The sequence below is a fragment of the Belonocnema kinseyi genome, chromosome 6, assembly GCF_010883055.1.
Source record: "Belonocnema kinseyi isolate 2016_QV_RU_SX_M_011 chromosome 6, B_treatae_v1, whole genome shotgun sequence".
Classification (NCBI taxonomy): domain Eukaryota; kingdom Metazoa; phylum Arthropoda; class Insecta; order Hymenoptera; family Cynipidae; genus Belonocnema; species Belonocnema kinseyi.
The window spans coordinates 40,354,873-40,380,089 of record NC_046662.1 but is presented as its reverse complement, the minus strand read 5'-3'; the positions used below and the strand labels follow the sequence as shown (position 1 = coordinate 40,380,089).

The window sequence follows — 25,217 nt, the reverse complement described above, 5'->3', positions numbered from 1 at the left end:
TGAACTGAGAAGTAAACGTAATTTTTTTTCTTTGATAATACCATTATAGAATAGCTGCTCAGTGACAAATAGTATAAAATAGTAATAATATTCTGCGCTTCCGGTGGGCGAAGAGTGAATGGTGTTTAACGCTTATTTTTACTGCATAAAAAAAGTTATGTTATGAATAGACAGGATATGTTTTAAATAAAGTGAATGAAATATATCATGCGTAAAATTTAAATTGACATTGCCTATATTTACTGACAGCGACTAGGGCAAACAGGTGAATCTGAACATAACCGCTTGAGGTTTTGAACGCAACCATGGACACTCAAAAACTTAATCCGAAGATTCACGGACTTGGCCGAATGGCCGATCCGAATGCAACTTTAAAGGCGCGAAATATGAAAATACCCCTGTAAAATGGCTTCTCCCCTGCTATTGAGCAATTCGGTTAGCATTCAACTTGCCATGTATGTAAGCGCCAGTGTGTCCACCCTGTATATGGGGGGGGAGGAGAGAGGTATTTCGACACCGATTACGCAACATTTGTAATTAATGAATTTTCTGCACCATCAACTTTGTATTTGTCAACTTTCTTACATTTTCAGAGATAAGAAAAATTAAATGATGGGCAAAAACATATTTTGAAGATTTAAAAGAAAATTAGAAGCCATTTTGGAGTCTTTCGGCATGTAAAAATTTGTAGGTAAACTGAAGTTTGCAGGTTGTCAATGAAATAAAAAAAATCTTCTTAACATTTATGGGTACATTTTGAATGATTCTTTTGTAATGAATTCTAAGAGAAAACTTAAAATGATTACAAAAAATTTTTAATTTTAATATAAAAAAAATTAATGCAATTATGTCTAGAAAACGCGGTAAATGGAGCCGTATATAAAATTAGAATTAAATTCAAATTGTCGAATTGAGAACAATAATTCATCCGGAAATATTTAAAAACATGTATTTTTGATGTATTTTATATGTTACAAAAAATATTAAAAATCATATTTTTATTTAAAAAATAATCTGCTAAATTTAAAGAATTGTAAGTAGAAAAATGTTTAATTCATATCGAATTTACTGGCATTTTCTCGGGATAATAAGAAAACTTCACTAAATCATAAGAACGTTCTACTGAAACCATATAAGATTTTATATAAAATCCATAACAAAATCGTTTTGAAGCAAAGAAATAAATTCGCGGTCATTTCCCGGTATTTTTGCGGTTCGCAAACATTTTTCACGGGCAATGAAAATTATAAAATTCAAACTCTGAACCTAAAAAATTTTCCATTAAAAGTAATAAAAACTGAGTTGAAAATCGTTTTAGTTAATTTTAAGCGAGAAGCATTAGAAATTGAGCGACTTCAGTTTTTATAATCTGAACACTTCTTAAATTTCCAGTTGAATTATTGTTATTTCAAATAGTTTAAAAATCCTTAAAAAGCCTAAAGAATTTAATTTATAAATCTTGAAAAATCTACATGTTGTTTTAGATTCTCCAGATTTTAAATTATTTTTTAAAGTTTTTCAGAACTTCTAAACATTTTTTAAAATTATTTGAATTTTTTTCTCAAATCTTTCATAATTAAATTCTCATCCTGCAACCTTAAAAATATTTCCTTAAAATATTCCAGATTCATTATTGACAATTTTGGATCTCTTTTTAAATCTTCTCTTAAAATTAAATTTTCAAAATAAAAAAAAATCATTTTCAATTTTCCTAAGAATCTTAAGAAAATCTTTTTTTTATTCTTCTAAAGACTTTCAAAATTCTTAACAAGCTTCTAATTTTAATGTTCGAAAATAGGCTGTCCTCGGTTGTTTGCTTGGAAATTTCGGTATGAATAGCCGAATTTTGTCGGTATACGTATAGACACTTAATCTAAATTATTCGAAATACAGTGGAACTCTTCTATAGCGCCGATTTTTGGGCTGACGGTAGGCTGGATCTCACTCATTATAGCCCCCTCCACTTTTGTTTGTTTACGCCTGAGTGACAACCGCAGACCCTGCGCACCCCACACAGCCCCTGTTCCACCTACTTGTGGCGCGGCGTCGATTCTCGGAAGGACTATAGAAGTGAGGGCTATTGAAGAGTTTCACTGTAATTTGAAATTTTATATTGATTTCGAATCTTTTCAGAACTTCGAAAAATCTCTTCAACTTACACATATTTATTCTATGAATAATAGGTTTTCAATATTTATTTGTACAACAAAATTCAAGAATTTCACTTACTAATTAGAAGTTTTAAATAGAAAAACTAAAATTGTGACGTTCAAAGTTTTTTTTTTAGTTTTTAATCATTGTTTTTTAATTACTAATTTTAAATTAACAAGTCACTATTTCTAAATATTAAGCAATTGATCTTTTTCTTAATGAAAAATTTCAAATTCTTAAATTTTTACAGTAAAACAATATCTGAACGTGAATAAATTTGAATATAATAATTAATAAATAAAACTAAATTAATTAATAATTAATCGAAGATCAATATGACCATATTATTTTCAATTTATTTAAAAACTGAAAATAGTTTATAAAGTTTCAACCGGGCGTTAACACTTGTTTAACTACTATAAGACTTTCCAATTGAAAAACTTTAGAATCGGGAAATTTTTTAATTTTGAACTGATTCCGAATCGTCTTGTAAAATCAATTTCGTTATTACTAACTTTTAAATCCTTAATGTACAGTTTAATATCTTAAACATCATTATAATTTATATTCAAAGTTAATCAACCAACATTTTTTTTTATTTTAAATTTTCGATTGCGAACGCTTATAATTTTTTATTTTCTTAAAGCTTTAAATCACCATTTTTGCGAATGAAAGATTTTTGAATTACGCATTTTAAACTTAATGAGATAATAATTTACACATATAACATTTGAACTAATTTTCTTCTAAAAACTGTTCAAATAAATCTTAAACATATATTTTTATTTCTAAAAATCTGTAAAATCCCCGATCAACAATAAATTCACTTTCATTTCCCGGTTTTCCCACTTTCATAAAATTTCCGGTCATTTGCCGGTTTTCCCGGTCCAGCGGCCACCCTGAAAATGTTGAAAAATAAACCGAGTTTTTTAAAAGAATGGGCAATTAGTGCTCGTGTAGCGCGCACAATGTTCTAAATTATATAAATGATATATTAAATTATTGTTTATTCATATTTTTAGGAATTAAGATCAAATGCAAAGGAGAAGCCCAAGTTTATTTTACGGATCGATCAGCTGGAATCCGACGAAAATTTTCGTCTGACGAAACGTATTTACAAGAGGAAGTTTACATTTATGGAAGTAAGTATGTTAAACATTATTTTTCAAACTAATTTGTATAAATTTAGGAATGAAAACTTGCGTATACGAAATAAAAATAATGTAGCGGCCACTCGACCGAGTTTGCAATTCGATTTTAATTAATTAGGCAAAACAAAATGTCTTACATTTTCAGGGTTGCTACAAAATCCCAATTTTTAAATTACCTGACTTTCCCTGACTTTTCCATGACCGATTTTTTTTATTTCTGAGACCGTAATTAATTTTTCTTTCGGATATAAAAACAGCGTTTCAATAAAGTTAATCATTTTTATAACAAAAAAATGTTTGTTGTGAGACATACGTAAAATACATGATTTTTTAACCAAATAGTTGAGTTTTCAACAACAACAGAAAAAGGTAAGCTCTGAACCAAAAAGAGAGGAACTAAATTTTCAATTAAAACAATTAATTTTCAACCAAGAAAAAAAGGAATTTTCTAAAAAATAGTCCACTTTTTCATTAAAGCTATGAATCTTCAATCCAAAAAAGTGAATTCTCAACGAAACATGAAATATTTAATATTTGAACAAGAAAGGTTTTAATTTTTAATTTAAAAAATTAAATTAAACCAAAACATACGAATTTTTAATAAATAAGTTAAATTCTCTTCCAAAATGAATTAATTTTTAAACAAAAATGAGGAACTTTCAACCAAATATATACATTTTTAATCAGGTCTTTAAGTTTTTAACCAAGAAGAATTTTTTATTTGGATTTTGGTCTAATTTAAATGTCGTAAATTTTCAAGAAGAACAATTATCTACCGAAAGAGATCAATTTTCAACAAAATACATGAATTTTGAACTAAAAAAGATAAATTTTCAACTAAAAACAAAATAGTTAAAATGTTAGAAAAAGAAATTTTCAACGAAAGAAAGTACTAATTCTCAACAAAATAGTTACATTTTCAACCTAAGAAATGTTTTTTTTTACCAAAAAGAGGTGTTTCAATTAATGAGATTAATTTTTTAATAAAAAGGCGAATTTACAGCAAATTAATTGAATTTCTACCTAAAAAATATCAATTTTCCACTTCAAATAGATTAGTTGGATTTGTCAGCTGATAACATTATTTTTCAATTAAAAAACTTATTTTCTACCAAAGAAATTAATTTTTACCAACAATTATAAAGGTTCAAACAAAGATATACATTTTTAACAAAATGCTTAAATTTTCAACTGAAAAGATAACTTTTTAACCAAAAATGATTAAAGTGTTAGAAAAATAAATTGTAAAAAAAAGTACTAATTTTCAACAAAATAGTTAAATTTTGAACCTAAGAAATTGTTTTTTTTGTTTTTACTAAAAAAAGGAAGTTTCAATTATGAGATTACTTTTTTTATTAAAAAGACGCATTTTCAGCAAAATAATTGAACCTTTACTTAAAAATGATTAATTTTCACCTATAAATAAAATAGTTGAATTTTCAGTTGAGGAAAGTAATTTTTAATAAAAAACTAATTTTCAACTAAAGAAATGAATTTCTACCCAAAATTATGAATATTCAACCAAAGATATACATTTTAAACCATATAATTGAATCCTCAAATTTCTAAAATTTTAGAAAAATAAATGTTCAAAAACAAAACCCAAAGGTTTAACAAAATATTTTATGAATTTTTAACCAATTATTTGAATTTTGAAAACAAACTTTCAATATAATAGTTCAATTCAAAACAAGAGCAATTAGTTTTAAACAGAAGAAGATACATTTTTAACCAATTTATATGAAGTTGCAACCAAATAGTTAAATTTTAAACAATAAAAGGTCTGATAGCTAAAATGATGAATCATCAACAAACAAAAAATGAATTTTTCACAAAGTAGTTTAACTTTCAACTAAGTAGTTAAATTTTCATACCAAGAAGATAATTTCTCAACGATGAATATCATAGTAGATATTTCAAATGAAAAATATTTTTATTTTAAATAAAATATAGTGGAATTCAAGAAAAAAGACGTATTTTCAGCAAAATAATTGAATTTCCATCCAAGAAAGATAAATTGCCAACTTAAAATAACTTGATTAGGTTTTCAGTAAAAAAAAAATATTTTTCAATCAAAAAGATACATTTTTAACGAAGAAGATTACATTTCTAGCATAATAGATGAATTTTCTAAAAAAATATAACAGTTAAATTTTTAGTAAAAAAAATTATTTTGAATAAAAAGAATACTAATTTTCGGGTCCGTATCATGTCACATGCGGCAAGTCTCTCTGCGGCAAGTTACACATGTGGCATGTCACATCTGCGGAATGTCTCATCTGCGGTATGTCACAACTGCGGCATGTCACACCTGTGGCATGTCACATCTGCAGCATGTCACATCTGCGGCATTTCTACCTAGCGGCTTCTCTCCCGTTCGACATTTTTCACTGTGAAGTTGACATTTTTGCGGCATCTCTCACCAGTAACAATTCTCTCAGTGACATTACTCAATTCCATAAAATTGTTAATGTCGAATTAAAAATGTCTAAACTGAGGAAAGTCTCTCTGTACTAACTACTACTTAGCGAATTTTTGTAGGAGCGAGATGCCGCTGGGGAGACTTGTCGCAGTTTTGCCATCTTTGGAAGTACTTAAAAAATTTTCTTGCGGGAGGGATGCTGCTGGGGAGACTTGCCACAGGTTTGACATCTTTGGAAGTACTTAAAAAGTTTTCTTGGAAGAGTGATCCCCTTGGGGAGAGTGGCCGCAGTTTTTCCATCTTTGCAAGAACTTAAAAAATTTTCTTGGCTAAGAGATGCCACCGGGGAGATTGCCGCAGTTCTGCCATTTTTGGAAGTAACAAAAAAATTTTCTTGTGAAGGAGTTCCTGCTGGGGAGACTTGCCCCTGATAAGAGATGCCGTAGATGTGACAATTAATCCTGGGAGGCTTGCCACAGTTTTTCCACTTTCATGTGGAATGGAAAATTATTCTCGAATGAGAAATGCCTCTGGGGACTCTTGTCGCGAGCGAGAGATGCCGCAGATGTGACAATCAGGCCTGAAAGACTTGCCGCACTTTTACCACTTTTGCCACTGGGGAGACCTTTCGGTGATAGGAGATGCCGCAGATGTGACAATTAGTCCCGGAAGGTTTGCAGCAGTTTTAATATTTTAATATGGACTCGAAAATTTTTTCCGGATGAGAGATGCCACCGGGAAGACAATTAGTCCAGGAAGACTTGCCTCAGTTCAGCCATTTTTAATTAGGCATTAACAATTTTTTTGGAAGGGAGAGATGCCACTGGGAGACTTGTTACTGGGTAGTAATGCCGCAAAAATGTCAATTTCACAATGAGAAATGCCACGCGGGAGAGAAGCCGCTAGGTAGAGATGCCGCAGTTGTGATATGCCGTAGATGAGACATGTCGCAGATGTGACATACCGCAGTTGTGACATACCACAGATGAGATATTCCGCAGATGTGACATACCGCAGATGTGACATGCCGCAGATGTGACATTCCACAGATGTGACATGCGGCAGGTTTGACTTGGCGCAGAGAGACTTGCCTTATGTGGCATGATACGGGCCCTAATTTTAAACAGAAGAAATGAATTTTCAACTGATGAAGTTAAATTTTAAACCAAATTAGGAATAGTTATATATTTATTTATAAAAATAAATTCTAAAAAAATAAATCATTTGGAACAAAATATTCAAGTTTTTTAAACAAAAAAAAGAAAAGGATTTTCAAAGAAGAAAAATGTAACAAATGATATTTCAATAGAAAAAAATTAATTTTGAACATAAAACAGTTGACCAAAAATAGTGTTTTTCCAATAAAATTGTTGAATTTTAAAAAAATAATCGAAATATTTTCAAATTAAGTTAAGAACAAATTTCTTGACACTGTCAGGTTTTTCCTATCATTTTCTGAATATTTTTAAATTCCCTGACAGTCTCACGCTAGTTTTAAATTTCCTTAACATCTTAGACTTTCTGGAATTCCCTGAGTTGTAGCAACCCTGATTTATAACAATTTTCTAAGCCTTTGAAATTATAAAAGTTTACTTATTTCTATTGCAAGTAAATTGATGAAATTTAAAGCCTTATTAATTATATATTATATTTGAAAATTCAGTTTAAAATGGATTCTCTTTGATAGTTTTAGTTTGAGTTTTTACGTTCTATATTTTTCGCGTTAAAAAAATTTGAACTCAGAACTCAGAGAATATTTGAACCTTTATAAATTATTGATTTTTGTAGGCTTAAAAATCTAAATAGTTTATTTTTAAAAACATAGAGATCCATAGCTTAGAGTTGAGGATTTTAAAAATCAGTTTAAAGCCTGTCCAAACAAGTTTTTTGTTTAGTCACGGTGCAATTTCTAGATTAAGATAAAACTCGAAAATTAACTATTCAAATCATTTATATTTCTTATCAAATATCTGATAAGGTTTAACATCAATTTATCTTACTTTAAAATGAGAGGATATTTTGAAACGCTGAAGTCAAAATCAAATAGATCGTGAAAATAATCATTTTTCCTGTATTTTTATAGTATATTACTTCACAAGTAGGGTTGGACAGGTCTTTTAGGGGAGATCCATTAAGCTTCGGGTGAATTCCTATCTAACCCTGCGAGTGATGTATGATATTTGATTCGAAATCAGCATGTTAATAGACTGTACATGAGGGTGGTCCAAATTTTTTCTCGAAACTTTATAAATAACTCCTGCAAATTTGTTCGAATTCACACAAAAATAAATATTTTTTTTTTGAAAAAAAAATTATAAAAAAAAATCCATAAGTGAAAAATGGATTTTGCGAGCTTCTGGCGTGAATCATGATTTTTGTGTAGTTTTTTTTAATGCGAATTATTCCTTATACATAAAATATTAATTTGTACTGTTAATTAGACGTTTCCATAATTTTTTTAAAAACAATTTATTATTGTTTTTAGCAATTTTCCCTAAGAATAGAGTTAGAAAGTCGCGTTTTTTCAAAAAAAAATTCACTTTTTGTACAATTTTCAATTAGAGCGTGGTGATACCTAATTAATGTTAAAGAAATAATTGTTTAAAAAATGTATTATTATTGTTAATAATTTTCTTCTTTGACAATATTAGAAATTGCGGTGTTTTAAAAAATGTGCAACTTTCTGTCCAATTTTCCCTTGTAGTCAGTTAATATTCATTTTATTTTAGCGGAAATAATTATTTAAACAAATTATTTTTTCTTATAGCTATCTTCTTCTATATTATTGCTAGATCGTTGCGGTTTTTCTTAAATGTTTTACTTTTTGTCCAATTTTCAATTCGAGTTAAGTAATAATTATTTCCCATTTAGAAAAAAATTTCTTAAAAAATTTATTGTTATTGCTAATAATATTCTCTTTTCTTAATGCTAGAAAGTTGCAGTTCATCTGAAATTTTTTACTATTTATCTATTTTTCACTTGAAGTTATTCAATAATTAATTAAATTTGCAAAAAATAATTGTTTAAACAAATTATTGTTGTCCATGCCTATCTTTATGTTAATGTCAGATAATTGCAGTTTAAAAAAAAAAATTTTAATTTTTATCTAGTTTTCACTTAGTGAGGTGATAGTTAATGCAAATAAACAAACGTGCTTACTTAAACAATTTATTACTATTTATAAGTATCTTCTCTTCGAGCGACGAAAGAAAATTTGTTTTTTCGGAAATCTTTAGTTTTTCTTTGACGTGGTAGTCATGAACAAATACTAAGCGAACCTCAACAAAAATCAGTTTTTAAACAGTATTATGTTTTGTTTTACGTGAATTATTAACGAAAAATCAAAAGAAAATTTGAATATATTTTTGGACCACCCTACATTAGGATGAAATCAAAAAACGATGTTGAAAATAATAAAATACAAAGAGTGAAGAAAAATTCGATTTCTTTGTTTTTTTTTGTGTATCTTTGTGCACAATTTTTTTTATGATTAGCATTGCCATATTTTATGCACGGGGGTAGTTAAGAGCAAAAAAACAATATCTAATTGTTATAAACAAATTAATTTAACAAATAGTGTACACTATGGATTCTTTGTTTGCAAAGTAAATTTTTGCGTTAAAATTAATGGCTTTCATTGAAAAATAACACTTGATCATAAAAATTTGTCATACAATATTTTTGATTAATTTTATAAAAAAATTATATAAAGAAATTCCTAGTGTTGACACTTAAAGACAGAAAGAAATCGTTTTTTCTCGTAATTTCCCTTAAATTATATCGCCAGTGATGTTTAATGATGAAAAATTATCATGCGATATTTTTTATTAATTTTATAAACAATTTATGTAAACAAACTGTATAAACAAATTCCCAGTGTGGACATTTAAAGGCAGAAAGAAATGGCTTTTTCTCTTAATTTTCCTCAAATTATGTCGCCCATGATGTTTATTCCTAATATTTTATCATTTTATATTTTTTATTAATTTTGTGAACAAATGTTTTCTTTAATAAATGCAAATCAAATGAACATTTCATTAATTAGAAGAAAAAACGATTTCTTTCTCTCTTTGAATGCCCAAACTGGGCATTTGTTTATAAAATTAATAAAAAATTTCGTACGAGAAATTTTCATGGTCAAGTATTATTTTTTTTTTATGAAAGCAAGTAACTTTAACGCAAAAATTTATTATGTAAACGCAGAATCCATAGTGAAGACTATTTGTTAAGTTAATTTGTTTATAACACTTAACTTAACAATATCATAAGTTTTTTTGCTTGCAACTACCTCTGTGTATTAACATACAAGCTTAAACAAAAAAAGATCAAAATTCAGGCCACACAAATCTCTTCAAAATTTATTGCTTAATTTTTCTAAACAAAAAAATCCAAAATCGGTTATTAATTGCCATACGGTGAAAAATTGATGGACAGCTTGAACATCTAGAGTGTCATACTGACTATATTTGAGTTTTAACTATCTAGATGGTTTAGCGCACCATCTGCAGAGTGTCACAATTTGATGCTTAAGTTTACTATCCCAGAATGTCAAGCTTACGATTCTTGAGTGTCAAATTCTGAAGGCTAGATTCACTATCTCAGAGTTTCAATTTAACGATATTGAGAGTGCGTACCAAATTATCTTATAGTGTGAACTTGAAAATCCAAGAATATTCAGGTTGAATGTAGAAGATGGTTCAATTTATTATGTTCATATACTCAAAATGATTACCTCTGTTAGTCAAAACAACTATCCCGGAAGATGAAAACGACTATCTTTTATAATTAAACCTAGTATCTAGAGTAGTGAAATCTTTTTTTTTAATTATTGAAATAATTATTAAAAAATTAATTTTGCACATACCAGAATTTCAACCAGTCACATTAATCACCAAAAAGATCAACTTTCCAGTCAAAGAAACGAATCTCCCCCCAAAATAGTTACAGATTTAAACAAATAGTAACATTTTCAACCAAGCAAGATCACTTTTTTTCCGTGGAAGGTCAATTTTCAAGAAAAGAGTAAAGTTTGTAAGCTAAAAAGTCGAATGTTTCAGAAAACAGTCGACTTTTAAATCCTAAAAAAAGAATTTTTAACAAGATAGTTGAATTTTTAACAAAAAAGTTGAACTTTCAACAAACAAGAATAATTTTCTACCAAAAAAAATAATCCTTTAACAAAATATTTGATTTTATTTAAATGAGTACATTTTCAACAATAAGGTTGAATTTTCTAAAAACAATATTGACTTTCTTCCTAAAAAGATGACTTTTCAACAAGAAACATGAATTTTCTACAAAACAGTTAAATTTATAACTTATACAATATACAGTATGAAGCTTTAACAAAAAATGTAACAGTTAAATTATGAGATAAAAAAATCATTTTTAACAAAACATAAATAAATTTCCTACAAAGTTATTGAATTTTAAGAAAAAAAAAATGAATTTTTGAACAAGAAGATTAATTTTCTACCCAAAAAGATTAATTTTGAACAAAATACACGAATTTTTAACAAAGTTATTTAATTTTAAAGCCAAAAAGACGAATAATCTCCAAGAAAGTTCAATTTTTAACCAAAGAGATGAATTTTCACATAGATTGATGCATTTTTCGACCAGAAAGACGAATTTTCCACAAACACAGATTTTACAGCCCACAAAATGAAAAGAAGTGTACCCAAATTATTGAACTTTAAATGCATTAATTTTTTACTAAACAGTTCATTTTTAACAAAGTACTTGAATTATAATCATTCAAATTTTAGTTAAGAAAGTAAATTTTTAACCAAAAAGTTTGAGTTTTCAACGAATATTGTAATCGCGTGTATTTCAACCAAAGTATATGTTCATTTTAAGTCACAAATAGTTTAATTGAACCAAAAAATTTTACCTAGGAATAGATCGATGATCTGGCTGCATTGCCAAGTCTTCATGAGCTCTATCTAATTGTGTCCTCTCGATGCCATATCCTGCAAAAGAAAATTAGAGGATAAAGAATCATATTATAGGATAATTGATTTTAAAAATAATTTAAGTGATTAATAAAATAATCATAGTTCGGAAAACGCAAAACGCAAATTTACAATAGAGACAACCGAAATAACCTCATCGGTCGCGTTCTTCACTTCGTTGTGAAGTTTGCGCATTATTTGAGTATGTCTGTGTCGAGTTGATTATTCTTAATAGTGAATTTGGCCCATCTTGAATCGAATAAGTGACTGAAAACAAAATATTGAACTTAACCATCCCAGAGTTTCGATTCGATCATCCCTGATGGTAAGTTTGGCACACTCGCACGGGCAAAAGGAGTGAAGACAGGCTATTTAACTTGACCATTCTAGAGTGTCGATTTGATAATCTCTGGCACTAACGCTGATTCTCCGCAGATTTTCAAGTTTAACATAAAATGAGAATCTTTTTGACTATAGAGAACAAATAGGATTGTACACGATACTTTCTGGAAGGTCAAACTGACCATTTAAATTTTGAGACTCAAGGTTTGATTATCTATTTTTCTCAGTGCAGCTACAAGTTATTTTGAACCTCGTTTTTTGATTTCATTACACTGAGCACGCTAAAGTACAGGTCTTAACTTAGTTTATGAACGGCCCCTTATGGGCATCCTCTAAAATAGGTAGTCTGCTGAAGTAATTGAATATTTACTCACAGCTTAAATTTTTAATGTTAACCTCTGTAATATAAAATTTATGACTCTTTTATTAGACTGCTCTGAAGAAAAAATGGTTCCAAGTGGCAGTTATCCATTTAGTATCGCTCTTCCAGAAAAATTGCCCTGCAGTTTTGAAGGTCTATATGGACGTGTCCGATACTCCATAATTGCAACTTTTGTCATCACTTCCGAACTAAAGTTTTCAACAAACCCAATTCCCTTCACTATTGTTTCAACTGTCGACCTTAATTCTGACTCACTTGCTCCAGTAGGTAGCATGTTATACCATCACTATAAGTAAACTATAATATTGTTGAAGTTTCATTTGCTTCTCATACAAAGTTTGGCTGCCTACTAAGTACTTCTCAAGTGCTTTATGTAATACCCGTGAAACCAATTATTTCAGATTATATTTGCGCTTGTTATCTATGTGTTTTTAAGGCTATGAAATTCATTTTAAAAACATAAATTAGGGGGAAACACCCTACAGTAGATAGGAAAAAATTCAACAAAATTTAACTGCATCATTTTTTAAAAAAGAAAGAAAGGTTTTCGTTTTTGAATAAAGCTTACATATTCAATTGAATATTCTTGTAGAAAAAAAATCACAAAATTATTTAATTAGCTGTATTCAACATTTTTATTAGACCCGTAAAAGGGTGCGATTTTGATACCTCTATCCATCAATAGATAATCGTTTCTGGTATTGCTCGGTGGCATCAAAGAATACTCAGTTTTCAATAATCTATTGAGCGTGTCGATTCCATAAATTTCCGAAAATGTCCAAATTGGAAAATTTACTGCTTCCAAAATATGATAATGTGCGGCTCGACGAGGCACACATCTTTTATTCAGATGTTCTTTTAATCAAATTGATAGTTTATTTACACTGACGTGCAAAAATTTTAGGCCACCTCTTTTTATGACTGAATAAATTCTCTTAATTTTAATTATACAAGAGCTAAAAAAAGTTCTCTTTAAAAGGTTGATTGTTTTTGAAATTCTGTATAAAATAAGCCGAGAGTGAAGCCAATTTGTCTAGTTTTTAAGTAGATATTGCAAAAATAGTGTAAATTTCAACGTTTTCTTAAATTGTCAATATCTTCCGAAATAATCAATATTTTCCAATGTCCTTGTGCTCATTTTTAAGCTATTTTTTCATTGCATCATAACAACTTACGAGTATAAATTTAAAAAAATTTCTTTTCGAATTGCAAGAACTTGAAGTTGTAATAAAAAAGTTGGGAAAATTTGAAAACATCTTATCTATAGACAAATCAGAATAAAAGTTAAAAAAATATATATTTTAAGGAAATTACATACAAATTTCGCGATTATATGTTTCATATATTTTACAAAAGTATTTTTTTATCAAAAATAATATTGCCATTTTTCCAACTTTTTTGTAACAACTTCAAGTTCTTGCGATTAAAAAAGAAGATTTTTACGATTTATACTAATAATCTGTTGTGTTACGGCAAAAAGAAGCTTCAAAATGAGCCCAAGAAAATAAAAAAATGTTGACTATTTCGGAAATTATTGAAAAATTAAAAAAACAATGAAAATTACACTATTTTTGCAATAGCTACTTAAGAACTATAACAAATTCGCTTCAGCCTGGGCTTATTTTATACAGAATTTCGAAAAAAATCAAGCTTTTAAAGAGAAATTTTTTATCTCTGGTATAGTTAAAATTAAGAGAAATTATTCAGTTATAAAAAAAGATGTTGCCTAAAACTTTTGCACGGCAGTGAACTAAAACTTTAAAATCTGAAATTTTCATTCACTCAAAAAAATGTCTGGTTAAATCAACCAGAATTCTGGTTGAATATGCTCTTACTATTTTTTCTGGTTAAAATAGTCAGAATTTCTGGTTAATGTAACCATAACAAAATAGTAAGGGCATATTTAACCAGAATTCTGTATAAGGACTTTTTAAACTAAACTCGCGAAAACTACACAGTAAAAAAAAGAGTTAATGAAGCACCAATATCAGGGTACCATATACCTGCAACAGAAATTACCCTTGCGGTGTGAATTTTGCACCCTAATGTAGGGTACAGATTCCCAATCACTTGGGGTACGAAGTATCCGCCACTTGGGATACGAAGTACCTACTACTTTGGGTACGACGTGTCCGCTTCTTGGGGTACAAAATAAAAAACTTCATTATCGACGTATAATCTACGCGTTCGTAACTTCTCAAATACTTCTTAAGGCCATGTAACGAGTGGATCACGTGACCAGATTCCTACATTACCGTCACTATTTTATTTCCCAACTTATTTTCACAGGAAGCGCCACATAAAGTTCAAAATTTGGGATAATAAATAAGAAGCACTGAGGAAGATGGCTCTGGTCTTAAAGTTTAATAATTATGAAAAAAGCAAAAAAAATTATTTACAACAAAAAACTTTGTTCATAATTATACAAATTTAAGACCAGACTCACCACTCTTAGTGCTTTTTGTTTAATATCCCAAATTTTCAACTCTATGTGGCGTTTCGTGTGATAATAAGTTGGGAAATAAAAAAGTGGCGGTATGGTAGGAATCTGATCACATGACCCACTCATCACATAGCCTTAAGAGCATGTGATATACTTTATCGCGTGTTCAATCGGGTACAGTTCCCCCCGATTTTTTTCCACAAAAATGAAAATTTTTAAAAACTGAATTCGGAGATGCTATAAAATATCATAACGGACGTCCCCGTACTCTTTTTGGGGAGATAATAACAAAAAAAATTATTGTGCTAAATCAAAATTTTATGCATTATTTTGAGGTTACGTCGGTTTTCATGTTATGCCTTTCGGATAATTTAAAAATTATTGATGATATAAACTTTTTTAATTGCCTGCAAATAAGGTTTGTTCCGGGAAATTAGTTACTATGTTTATTTGTAAGTCCAAAGTTTTCGGCCAAAAATATTGTGTAGTTTGGAAGTAACTCTCAGGAGAATTGCAACACGCATAACCTCGAAATACACACACGTTGTTAGCAACATCAAAATTTTTTTGAAAAATAAACACTAAAAAGTGTGCGGGGACGTCCGTTAGCATGTTCGCTACTATTTCCCAGATTTTGATGACAAAATATTTCTTATCCTAGGAAAAAGGCCGGGGGAATCTAACACTGAAAAAATCGATACTAATTCTTAAGCGCTATGCAAATTAATCAAATTTGGCTGAATTAAAACGTTTTGAATTAACCCAAAAAAAAAAGTATGTGGGGACGTCCGTTAGCATTTGCGCTATCATTTCCCACATTTTTAAGACAAAATATTTATTATTCTAGAAAAAAAATCCGGGGGAACCTAAAACTGGTAAAATCAACAATGTTCTAAGTATCACATACCGTTAAATACTTTTCAAGATTTGAAATAGCCATGTCTAAATGCATTGTTTATTATTTTGACAGCTTTGCTAATTGTATCCCTGGCGAACCGAAGGAACAGATTAGAGCCTCTACAAAGTACCCGTAAAGACCCCATTGAGTCCCCATTCGATTCCTTTTTTAAAAACTCGACAAAACAGTAAAATCAACTTTTAACCCAATGGGGTCTTTATGGGTACTTTGTAGAGGCTCCATTCGGTTCCTTCCGTCCGCCAGGGATGTCATTCTCATTGAAGTTTAGCAGGTGCGTTGTTCACACTTTGTAAAATTGAGACATTAGGTATTTCAGATTAGTTGGGGATATCCAAGATGTCTGGACGCTGAGGGGCAAACAATAATACCAAATACATGGGACTAAACTTTATTTTTATAATAACTTGGAAAATAATTATTTTTCATGATAAGCGTATTCAGTCAATTTAACTATTTAATAACTATTTAATTGAATAATAAAATTGAAATGTTTTTTGTAACTGTGAAAAATATTTTTTTCTCAAGTTATAAACTAAATTAAGTTTTATCCTCTGGGATTTGTATTATTGCTTGGCCCTCATTGTACAGACATCTTGCCAGCTGACATCACAACTTGAAATACTTAATATTAGAAATATTAGTGCATATATAACTGAATAGAACCAGGTAGTGGCAGAGATATTGGCAAAATAAAAGAGACAGACTATGAGTTAGCGGAATGAGTTATCTCTCTCGCGCAGCGATCTGATTGGCTGTTTACCGCTCCCCTCTAAATGAAGGTTAAATAGTTTACATGTATGCGCAAGTAAAGAACTCTTTATGGAGCAAAATTGAAAGACCAATCATGTTGCTGTGCGAGAGAGATAGCTTATCCCCCAGCCTCAGTCAGTGGTGGCAGAACGCGCATATCTCTGGCATGCGCAGAAGTTATTCCTGTGTATTTTTAGGTTATGTAAGGCCATGTGTCAATTTAAAAATACACAAGAATCACTACTGCGAATTCTCGAGAAATTCGCGTTTGCTCACAATATAACTTTTTATCTTGAATAATTCGTACCTTGATAGGAATACATAGTGGAGCATAGGCATGTTAAGATTACTAGAAAAGCAGAGCATATGGATTGTAAATTCCCCAAGCATGAAGTTGTTCGATAGAAAGTTTCAAATATTTTTCAAAGCATTACTTGATTGTTAAAGTTGAATATTATGATATTATTTTAACATTATTATTATTTGTAATAATAAGTTTAACTTCATTAATTTAAAAAAAAATAGTTATTTAAATTAGAATTAAAAATACGAGAACTGAATCTACAATTATTAGGGGCTATAAAACTATACAATTTAAATAATAATTAATTTTTTGTGAATATGTAAACTTTTATTCAATTCTCGTACTGTTTGTTGCGTAATTATTTACATAAAAGTATCAGAACGTCGATTTGAACTTCTCGTCAAAAAAATACGCAAATTTATATTTATAACTCGAGGATTTAACCTTTTTTGGCAATAAATAATGCCTTGAAAAATATGATAAACATTCTAAACATTTATGCATTAGAAAGAGAGATTCAATAAACTAGATTAGTGGGCATCGGAATCCCATCCCTGGTAATTTCAATCATGCTCATACCTCAAAGTCTAGTTTCACAAAGTGGAATCCGCAGACCTTCAACTTTTCTAAGGTCATGGATGCTTGACAACAGCTGCCAAAATTTCAAAACAGTAACATCTGACCTTTCGTGCCCCACCTTCTAGCTATTTCGTAACACCCTTATAATTTTACCCTGCAACAAAATATACCCCCCAGTTTTTACTGTGTAGGCTTCTACTCGAGGAAATGTTCTCGATTTTTTTCTAAATAGGAAAAGGTATACCGATGCCAATTAGCGTTTTAAAAGTTTGTTACTTGATGTTTAAGGAAAATTCGGACAAAATTTGAGCCAAATCGTTTTGTTTGTTTAAAAGATACGAACGATTTTGGAAAGCCGCGCGCGCACTTGATTTGAGTCGAGCGAACCGGCGGGCACTGCGGCGAATTATAAAATTGGGGTTCAAAATAATCCAGATCCTACAATTTTCATCCGATTCCATCTTCTTTTTAATTAAAGCTAATTAAATTCTAAAGAGGTCTGTCGAGGGCAATTTTGCTAAAAAGGCTCTGTTTGTTTGTTATTCAAGTTGCAAAATGCCAAAAAACCATAATTTTTTATATTTGAGCTGCCTGTTCTGTAGCATTTATTGATTTTACCTCAAAACGGTGAAAAACTGATTGAATTACAATCAATTAACAAATCATAATAACTGAGATGAAGTTCGTGCAATCTTTTCAATTGTTATAAACAAATTTATGAACAAAATCGATTGCTGCTGTATATTGAAGCGTGGAAGTTCTTTTCATCACGTTTTTTCCCGAGAAATTGAGTGAAATTGATGTTTCGTTGAAATCAAACACCAAAGTATAATTTTTTGATTGTTATAAACAAATCTCATAAACAAATTTAATAAATAAATAAATGGTCACTCTTTGATAGAAAAGATCCATTTTTTTGCATAATTGTTCATTTTATCCCTAAATTAATATTCTGATGGCGGAAACTGACGTTTGACAATATTTTTCATTTTTATTAACAATAATGCTCAACAAATACATTTAATAGACGCTTTCACATAGGAAAAATCTCTTTCGTGATGAAATGTTGAGTATAACATAAAAAATGAAACTCCTACGACTCAAGAGTCGTAAATTCTCTCTTGATTTTCAGTTGTTTCGTTTTTCACTTGTTCCGGTTCTCACATTTTTCTCGTTACTCACCGTTCAATTACTACGCTGTTTTTTGGAAGGGCATTAAAAAGTTCACGCACGTATCCATTGGATTTTTGTGTTTTCTCGACTTTCATTATTTACGACTCTTGAGTCGCAGGAGTTTCATTTGTTTTGATATAATCAACATTTCATCAAGATAGAGATTTTTCCTATTTGAAAGCGTCTATTAAGGGCATGTGATATTTACATTTTCCCCGGCTTTTTTTCCACGAAAATGAAAATTTTAAAAAACTGAATTCGGAGATGGTATAAAATATCAAAACTGATGTCCCCGGACTCATTTTTAAGGGATATAATAACAAAAAAAAATGTATTGTGCTAAATCAAAATTTTATGCTCATGTATTATTTTGATGTTACGTCGTTTTTCATCTCTGCCTTTCCGATAATCTGGAAATTAGTTATGAAATAAACTTTTTTGATTGCCTGCAAACAAGGTTACTTCCGGGAAATTAGTTACTACATCGAAATGTACACGTACGTTGTTCGCAATATCAAACATTTTTTTATAAAAAAAAATACAAAAAAAGTGTGTAGGAACGTCCGTTAGCATGTTCGCTATCATTTCCCAGATTTTGAAGGCAAAATTTTTCTTATCCTAGGAATAAAGCCGGGGGAATCTAACACACATAACCTCGAAATATACACGCATGTTGTTAGCAATATCAAACATTCTTTGATTTAAAAAAAAAACACAAAAAAAGTGTGTGGGGACGTCCGTTAGCATGTTTGCTATCATTTCCCAGATTTTGAAGTCAAAATAATTCTTATCCTAGGAAAAAAGCCAGGGGAATGTAACACTGAAAAAATCAAGGCTATTTCCTAAGCGCTATGCAAATTAATCACATTTTGCTAAATTAAAACTTTTTGGAATAATCGCTTGTAAATCCAGGGTCCCCAATCTTTTTAACTTTTTAAACTGCGCTTGCGTCGCGCCGACCACCCGATTGGTCACTGTTAGCGCGCTGATTTTGAATAATATAATTATTCAGATTTAATATTTATGATAAATAATCATTGGAAAATGCATCCGAAGTAATTTCTTGATACAAAATTAGAATTTTTGAGTAACAGATGAATCAATAATGCATTTTTCATGCAAAAACATTATTAATTCTCACTTCAGAAAAAAAGAATTTTTCTTTAATTTAGAATTTTAAATGTTTCAACATTTTAATAAAAAGGTAATAAGAAGATTTTCTACGTATATTTCGTCGTTTATGTATTATACGTAGAAAACCTCGAGTGACATGTCACAACACATCTTTGCCTTTTTGAGATAAAATCAATGAATGCTACAGAACAGGCAGCTCAAATATAAAAAATTATGATTTTTTGGCATTTTGCAACTTGACTAACAAACAAACAGAACCTTTTTAACAAAATAGCTCTCGACAGACCTCTTCAGAATTTAATTAGCTTTAATTTTAAAAAAAAGATGGAATCGGATGAAAATTGTAGACTCTGGATCATTTTGAACCCCAATTTTCTAATTCGCCGCAATGTGCGGCCCCCTCGTACCTACCACAGTTGTCTAGAATAGGAAGTTACTGTTTATAATTGCCCACGGGTCGTATTTCTTACCAGATTTCAAAATTATTTTTTCATAAATGCTCAGCATTAAATTTTAAAGAGAATTTTGCATTGTGATTTTTAAATTTTTATCCTAGAGCAACAATATATAAACAAATAAAGTTATAAAATCGGTCATTACAGCTTTGTGAGTCTTCAAGAAAAATTACAGAAAGAAACTCACTGATTATTGAAACTCAAATTTTCTTTTCGCAATGAGCTATAGAATACGAATGAAAAATTACTTTCCACATATCACACCCATAATTCTGTTTTATAGTATCCTAAAGTAACCACACAAGTTAAAAAATGGGAGTGAGTAGGATAATCAATTAAAATTGAAAAATGAATTGTTTAAACAATTTATTATTGTTTATAAAATTCAATTTGGATAATACTAGAAAGTTGCGTTTTTTTAATGTTTAACTTTTTGTCCAGTTTACAATTAGATAGAGGTGGGTCATTAAGGTTAAAAAATTAATTGCTTCAATAATTTATTATTATTGTTTTATAGTAATAATATTCAATTTGAATAAGGCTAGAAAGTTTTGTTTTTTATGAAATTTGTTACTTTTATGTCTAATTTACAATTAGGGTAAAGTGAAGAATAAATTAATGTTAAAAAATTAATTTTTTAAATCAATTATTATAACTGTTAATGATACTACATTTGAATAATGCTAGAAAATTGCGGTTTTTTCTGAAAATTTCTACTTTTTGTCCACTTTATGGACATAACATGAAATCTTTTTTAAAAATTTGGAATTTTTCCAAGAATAATAATATAACCTTAAAATCAAGTCAACAAATAAATTTTAAAAAGAACATCTAAACTAATTGCTTACATAAATTATTATTGTTATGACTATCGAAATGTTCATCTTTTTGTTCACTTTTTCATTTAAATAAACATTTCTTTTTTTAATTAACTGTTCATTTGTTTTTAAGGTTATATGATTATTCTTGAAAAAAATCCAAATTTTGTTTAAAAATTTTATGTCATGTCCACAAAGTGGACAGAAAGTTGAAAATTCTAGAAGAAACCGAAACTTTCTAGCAGTTTCATTTTTGAAGCAGTTGGTCATTTTCGGAAATTTTTCCGCGTTTCAGAACGGAATCTACACGCTCAGTTATAATTAATCATTAGTTTACTTGCAATTAAAATCAGTTTATTAAATAAATAATATTTGAAACTATTATTAACTTACAAAAATCATAAATGCACCAATTTTTGACATTATTTTTATATCTAATGTTCCGTGAGATTGATACGATTAGTAAGAAATGTTTAAAGTTCATATTTTAACCCGACCTATGATGCCAGTAAAGTTCAAAATTTTTAAATATTTTTTTTCTAAAAATCGGTAGGGAAACAACTCTTAAAAATACAGTCCAGTGGTGGGGATTACGCCCGGATTACCTAAGATTACTTCAGATTGTATAGGATTAATCTGGTTTATATAAAATGATGATGGATTGCTTCGCCTATACTAGAACCACGTAAATTTTTAACCAAAAAGAACTACTTTCAAGCAAAGTTTTGGAATTTTTAATAAAACAGATGAGATTTGAAGCAAATAGTTGAATTTTCAAACAAGGAGATTAATTTTGTATCGAAAAAGATAACTGTTTATTAAAATACATACATTTTTAACAAATTAGTTAAATACTTAACTGAAGAAAATTATTTTCAAGCAAAAATAAAATAACTAAATTTTCAGTTTAAAAAAGAAATTCTTAACCAAGAATTTACATTTTCTACCAGAAAATATAAATGTTCAACAAAATATATGAATTTGCAACCAAATAGTTGAATATTGAAGAAAAATTTTAACGAAGAAGTTTAATTTTCTACAAAAAAAAAATGAATTTCCAACAAAATAAATGAATTTCTAACAATACAATTTTTCACACAACTTTTTTTTTATTTAATGGTCTTTAAAAAATAAATTCTAAGAAAAATGTAATAGTTTATATTTTACTAAAAAATATTTTCATTTTAAATAAAAAACAGTTTAATTGAATCTAAAAGAGAACAGATTCATTTTTTTTTAAATCTATGCATTTTTAATCAAAAAGATGATCTTTCTATAAATCGGTTGAATCGTCAACCAAATAGATCAATTTTCAACCAAAAAAGTTCATTTTAAACTCTGAAGATTAATTTTGTACCAAAAAAGGTGATTTCTCAAACACGTAATGAAACTTTTTAACCAACTATTTGAATTCACAAACAAGAAGATTAGTTTTCTACTAAAAAAGACGAATTTTCTGCATATCAAATAAATTTTCCACTATACAGTTTGAGTTTTAATTTAAAAAAAAAATGAATTTTCTACACAACATTTTAATTTTCTGTCAGAAAATATTAATTATTAAACAAAGAGTTACATTTTCAAAACCGAACATCGATTTTCTTCTCTTGCCAAAAAATTATCTTCTTACAAAGCAGTTCAACTTTCAACAAAGTGGTTAAATTTTCATCTCTAAAGATCACTTTTCAAACAAATAGTAAAATTTTGAACTAATAAAAATAAATTTATTGAAAAAATGTAATAGTTAAATTTTCACTTTAAACAATTATTTTTAACAAACAAAAAGAATGTTTAACAAAATATTAGACATTTTTACGTAAATAGCTCAATTTTCAACTAAAAAGATAAATTTTTAACAGAAATAAAGAATCTTAAAAAAAAATTAAAAGAAATTTGAATCCTCCAGCAAAAAAATATACTTTTTAACAAAATGATTTAATTTTTAATCAAGAAGATTAATTTTCTACAGAAAAATACTAATTTGGAACAACATACATGAATTTTAAACTAGATAGTTGAATTTGTTCCTGAAAATGTTCAATTTCAAATAAAAATGGTATTATTTACATCTTGAATGTAAAAAATAATTCAACAAAATAGTTAAAATTTTGTCGAAAATAGTTCAATTTTCGACTAAAACGATGAATTTCCAAGCAAGAAAATTGATTCTCTAACAAAAAAGACCAAGTTTAACAAAAGATATGAGTTTTTAATTAACAAAGACAAATTTTCAACAAAAATGAAATAGTTAACATTTCAATTTAAAAATTAATGTTTAATCAAAAAAACAGTTTAAAAAATCATATTTTCAAACAAAGAAATTAATTTTCTAGCAAACAAGTTAAATTTTTAAACAAAAGCATTAATTTTCAATTAAGACTATAAAGTTTCTACCGAAAAAAGTGAATTTCCAGCAAAATACATGATTTTTCAACTGAATAAGATAAATTTTAAACAAAAAATGGAATATTTGAATATTCAGTTGAGAAAATTGAAAAATAAAATGTTATAAAAGAGTTCAAAACTATTTAGATTACCCACATGAATTACTTCCAATTAAAATTGGATTACACTGGATTACCAGGATTACCATTTTGGATAACGAAGTGGTCCGGCGGATTACCTGAGTTTTTTCCCCCTCGTTAAAAATATATTTTCCGAGTGTATAGTGTCAATCTCATGTCAAAGAAAAAGTGCCCAAATATTTATAAATAATAAAGAAAGAATGCTTTGTATCAATAAATATTGTTAATTAGATTTCAAATTTGTATTTCAATACATAAACATGCCACAAAAATCTTTTTTTATAGGTGCAAAGTATGATTCATGCACAGACGTTTTTTTCAGGTTAAAAATTAATTTGTTGCTCTCACACATTATTTAATTATAATATTTCAATACAAATTTGTCAAAAAATATAGTAGTATAATACCGGAAATGTTATGTTAAAATAAAAAAATAAAAATGTTTTGCTAGTTTTTCAATTAATTAAGATTATCTACTGTATGGTGATTTCCGCTATATCGTTTAAGGAGCGTTCACATATTATTTGAAAATTTGTAAAATGTAAGTCCCCTCCTCCAAATGTCATGTGAAAATTAAACTGATTTGTCTCCTATTTTTAAATACGAAATACGAATAGTATATTATATAACTGTCAATTGAACAATAAATAATTAGTTAAAACTGTTTGATATTATAAGAAATCTTTTAATTAAATTCTTATGACATTTTTTTCATTTGATAACAATAAGTTTGAAAATCCCTTTCATATTTCAGACTTAACACTTATGAAAAAAATTTGTCTATATTTTTAAGACCCTTTTTGTCGTTTTCTCTAAATATTAATAGAATCCAATCAGAAATTCGAACTATTCTTGGTTAATTTTTCTTTTTTTGTTGCTGAAAAATCTGCCATTATTTGTTGGGTCCGCAATTCATCTGGTTTGATTGAAAATTCGACTATTTGCTTGAATATTTTGTTGAAAATTCGTTCAATTTATGGTTGAAAATTAATTTTTTGAACTGAAAATTTAACTATTCCATTTTTGTTTGAATAATATTTTTTTTCAGTTAAAAATCCACCTTTTTAAAATTGAATTTTATCTGTGAAAAAAGATACCGCTCCTTCACTACGATGGGAATCGAACCCAGGTCTTTCGATTGCCGGTGGGTGCTCTTACCACTAAGCTACTAGAGAGAACGAAAAAAGACTTTTCTGCCAACTAGCAAGGTTTTCTGTAATAAAGGTCATAAGATTTTTGAAATCTATATTATTATCAGGGATGGTAATGACCGATCAGATGAAGATACTAATCACATTACGTGAAGACATAAATCTGCACTATCGATATACCCCTAAAATTTAAATTTGACGTTTTTCTAACATCTTTAAAGCTTGCCGTTTGGCATGTGTGTGAAAAAAGAGTTTTCTTTCGATCTATCCAGTAGCTCAGTGGTAAGATCACCCGACCAGCAATCGAAAGCCCGGGTTCGATTCCTAGCGGAGTGAAGCTGCGGTATCTTTTTTCACAGATAAAATTCAATTTTAAAAATATTAATAAAACGTGAAATTCTGAATTTGAGGGGTATCTTATATCGATAGTGTAGATTTCTATTTTCAGGTAATGTGATTAGTTAGTATCTTTATCTGATTGAGCATTACCATCCCCGATGATAATACAGTTTTCTTTAATCTTTTCTCTTTTTTAGCTGAAAATTTAAGTAATTTATTAAAAGT

At 28.7% G+C, this 25,217-nt stretch overlaps 1 protein-coding gene across 1 annotated transcript in view; it reads left to right on the top strand.

The window, feature by feature from the left end:
• Positions 1-25,217, top strand: part of LOC117174730 (arrestin domain-containing protein 17-like) — a 45,151-nt gene that overhangs the window by 5,061 nt on the left and 14,873 nt on the right. Inside the window, exons 3-4 of the mRNA XM_033364054.1 lie at positions 3,174-3,293; positions 12,451-12,665. Coding sequence (XP_033219945.1) covers positions 3,174-3,293; positions 12,451-12,665 — 335 coding nt within the window. The remainder of the gene's footprint in view (positions 1-3,173; positions 3,294-12,450; positions 12,666-25,217) is intronic.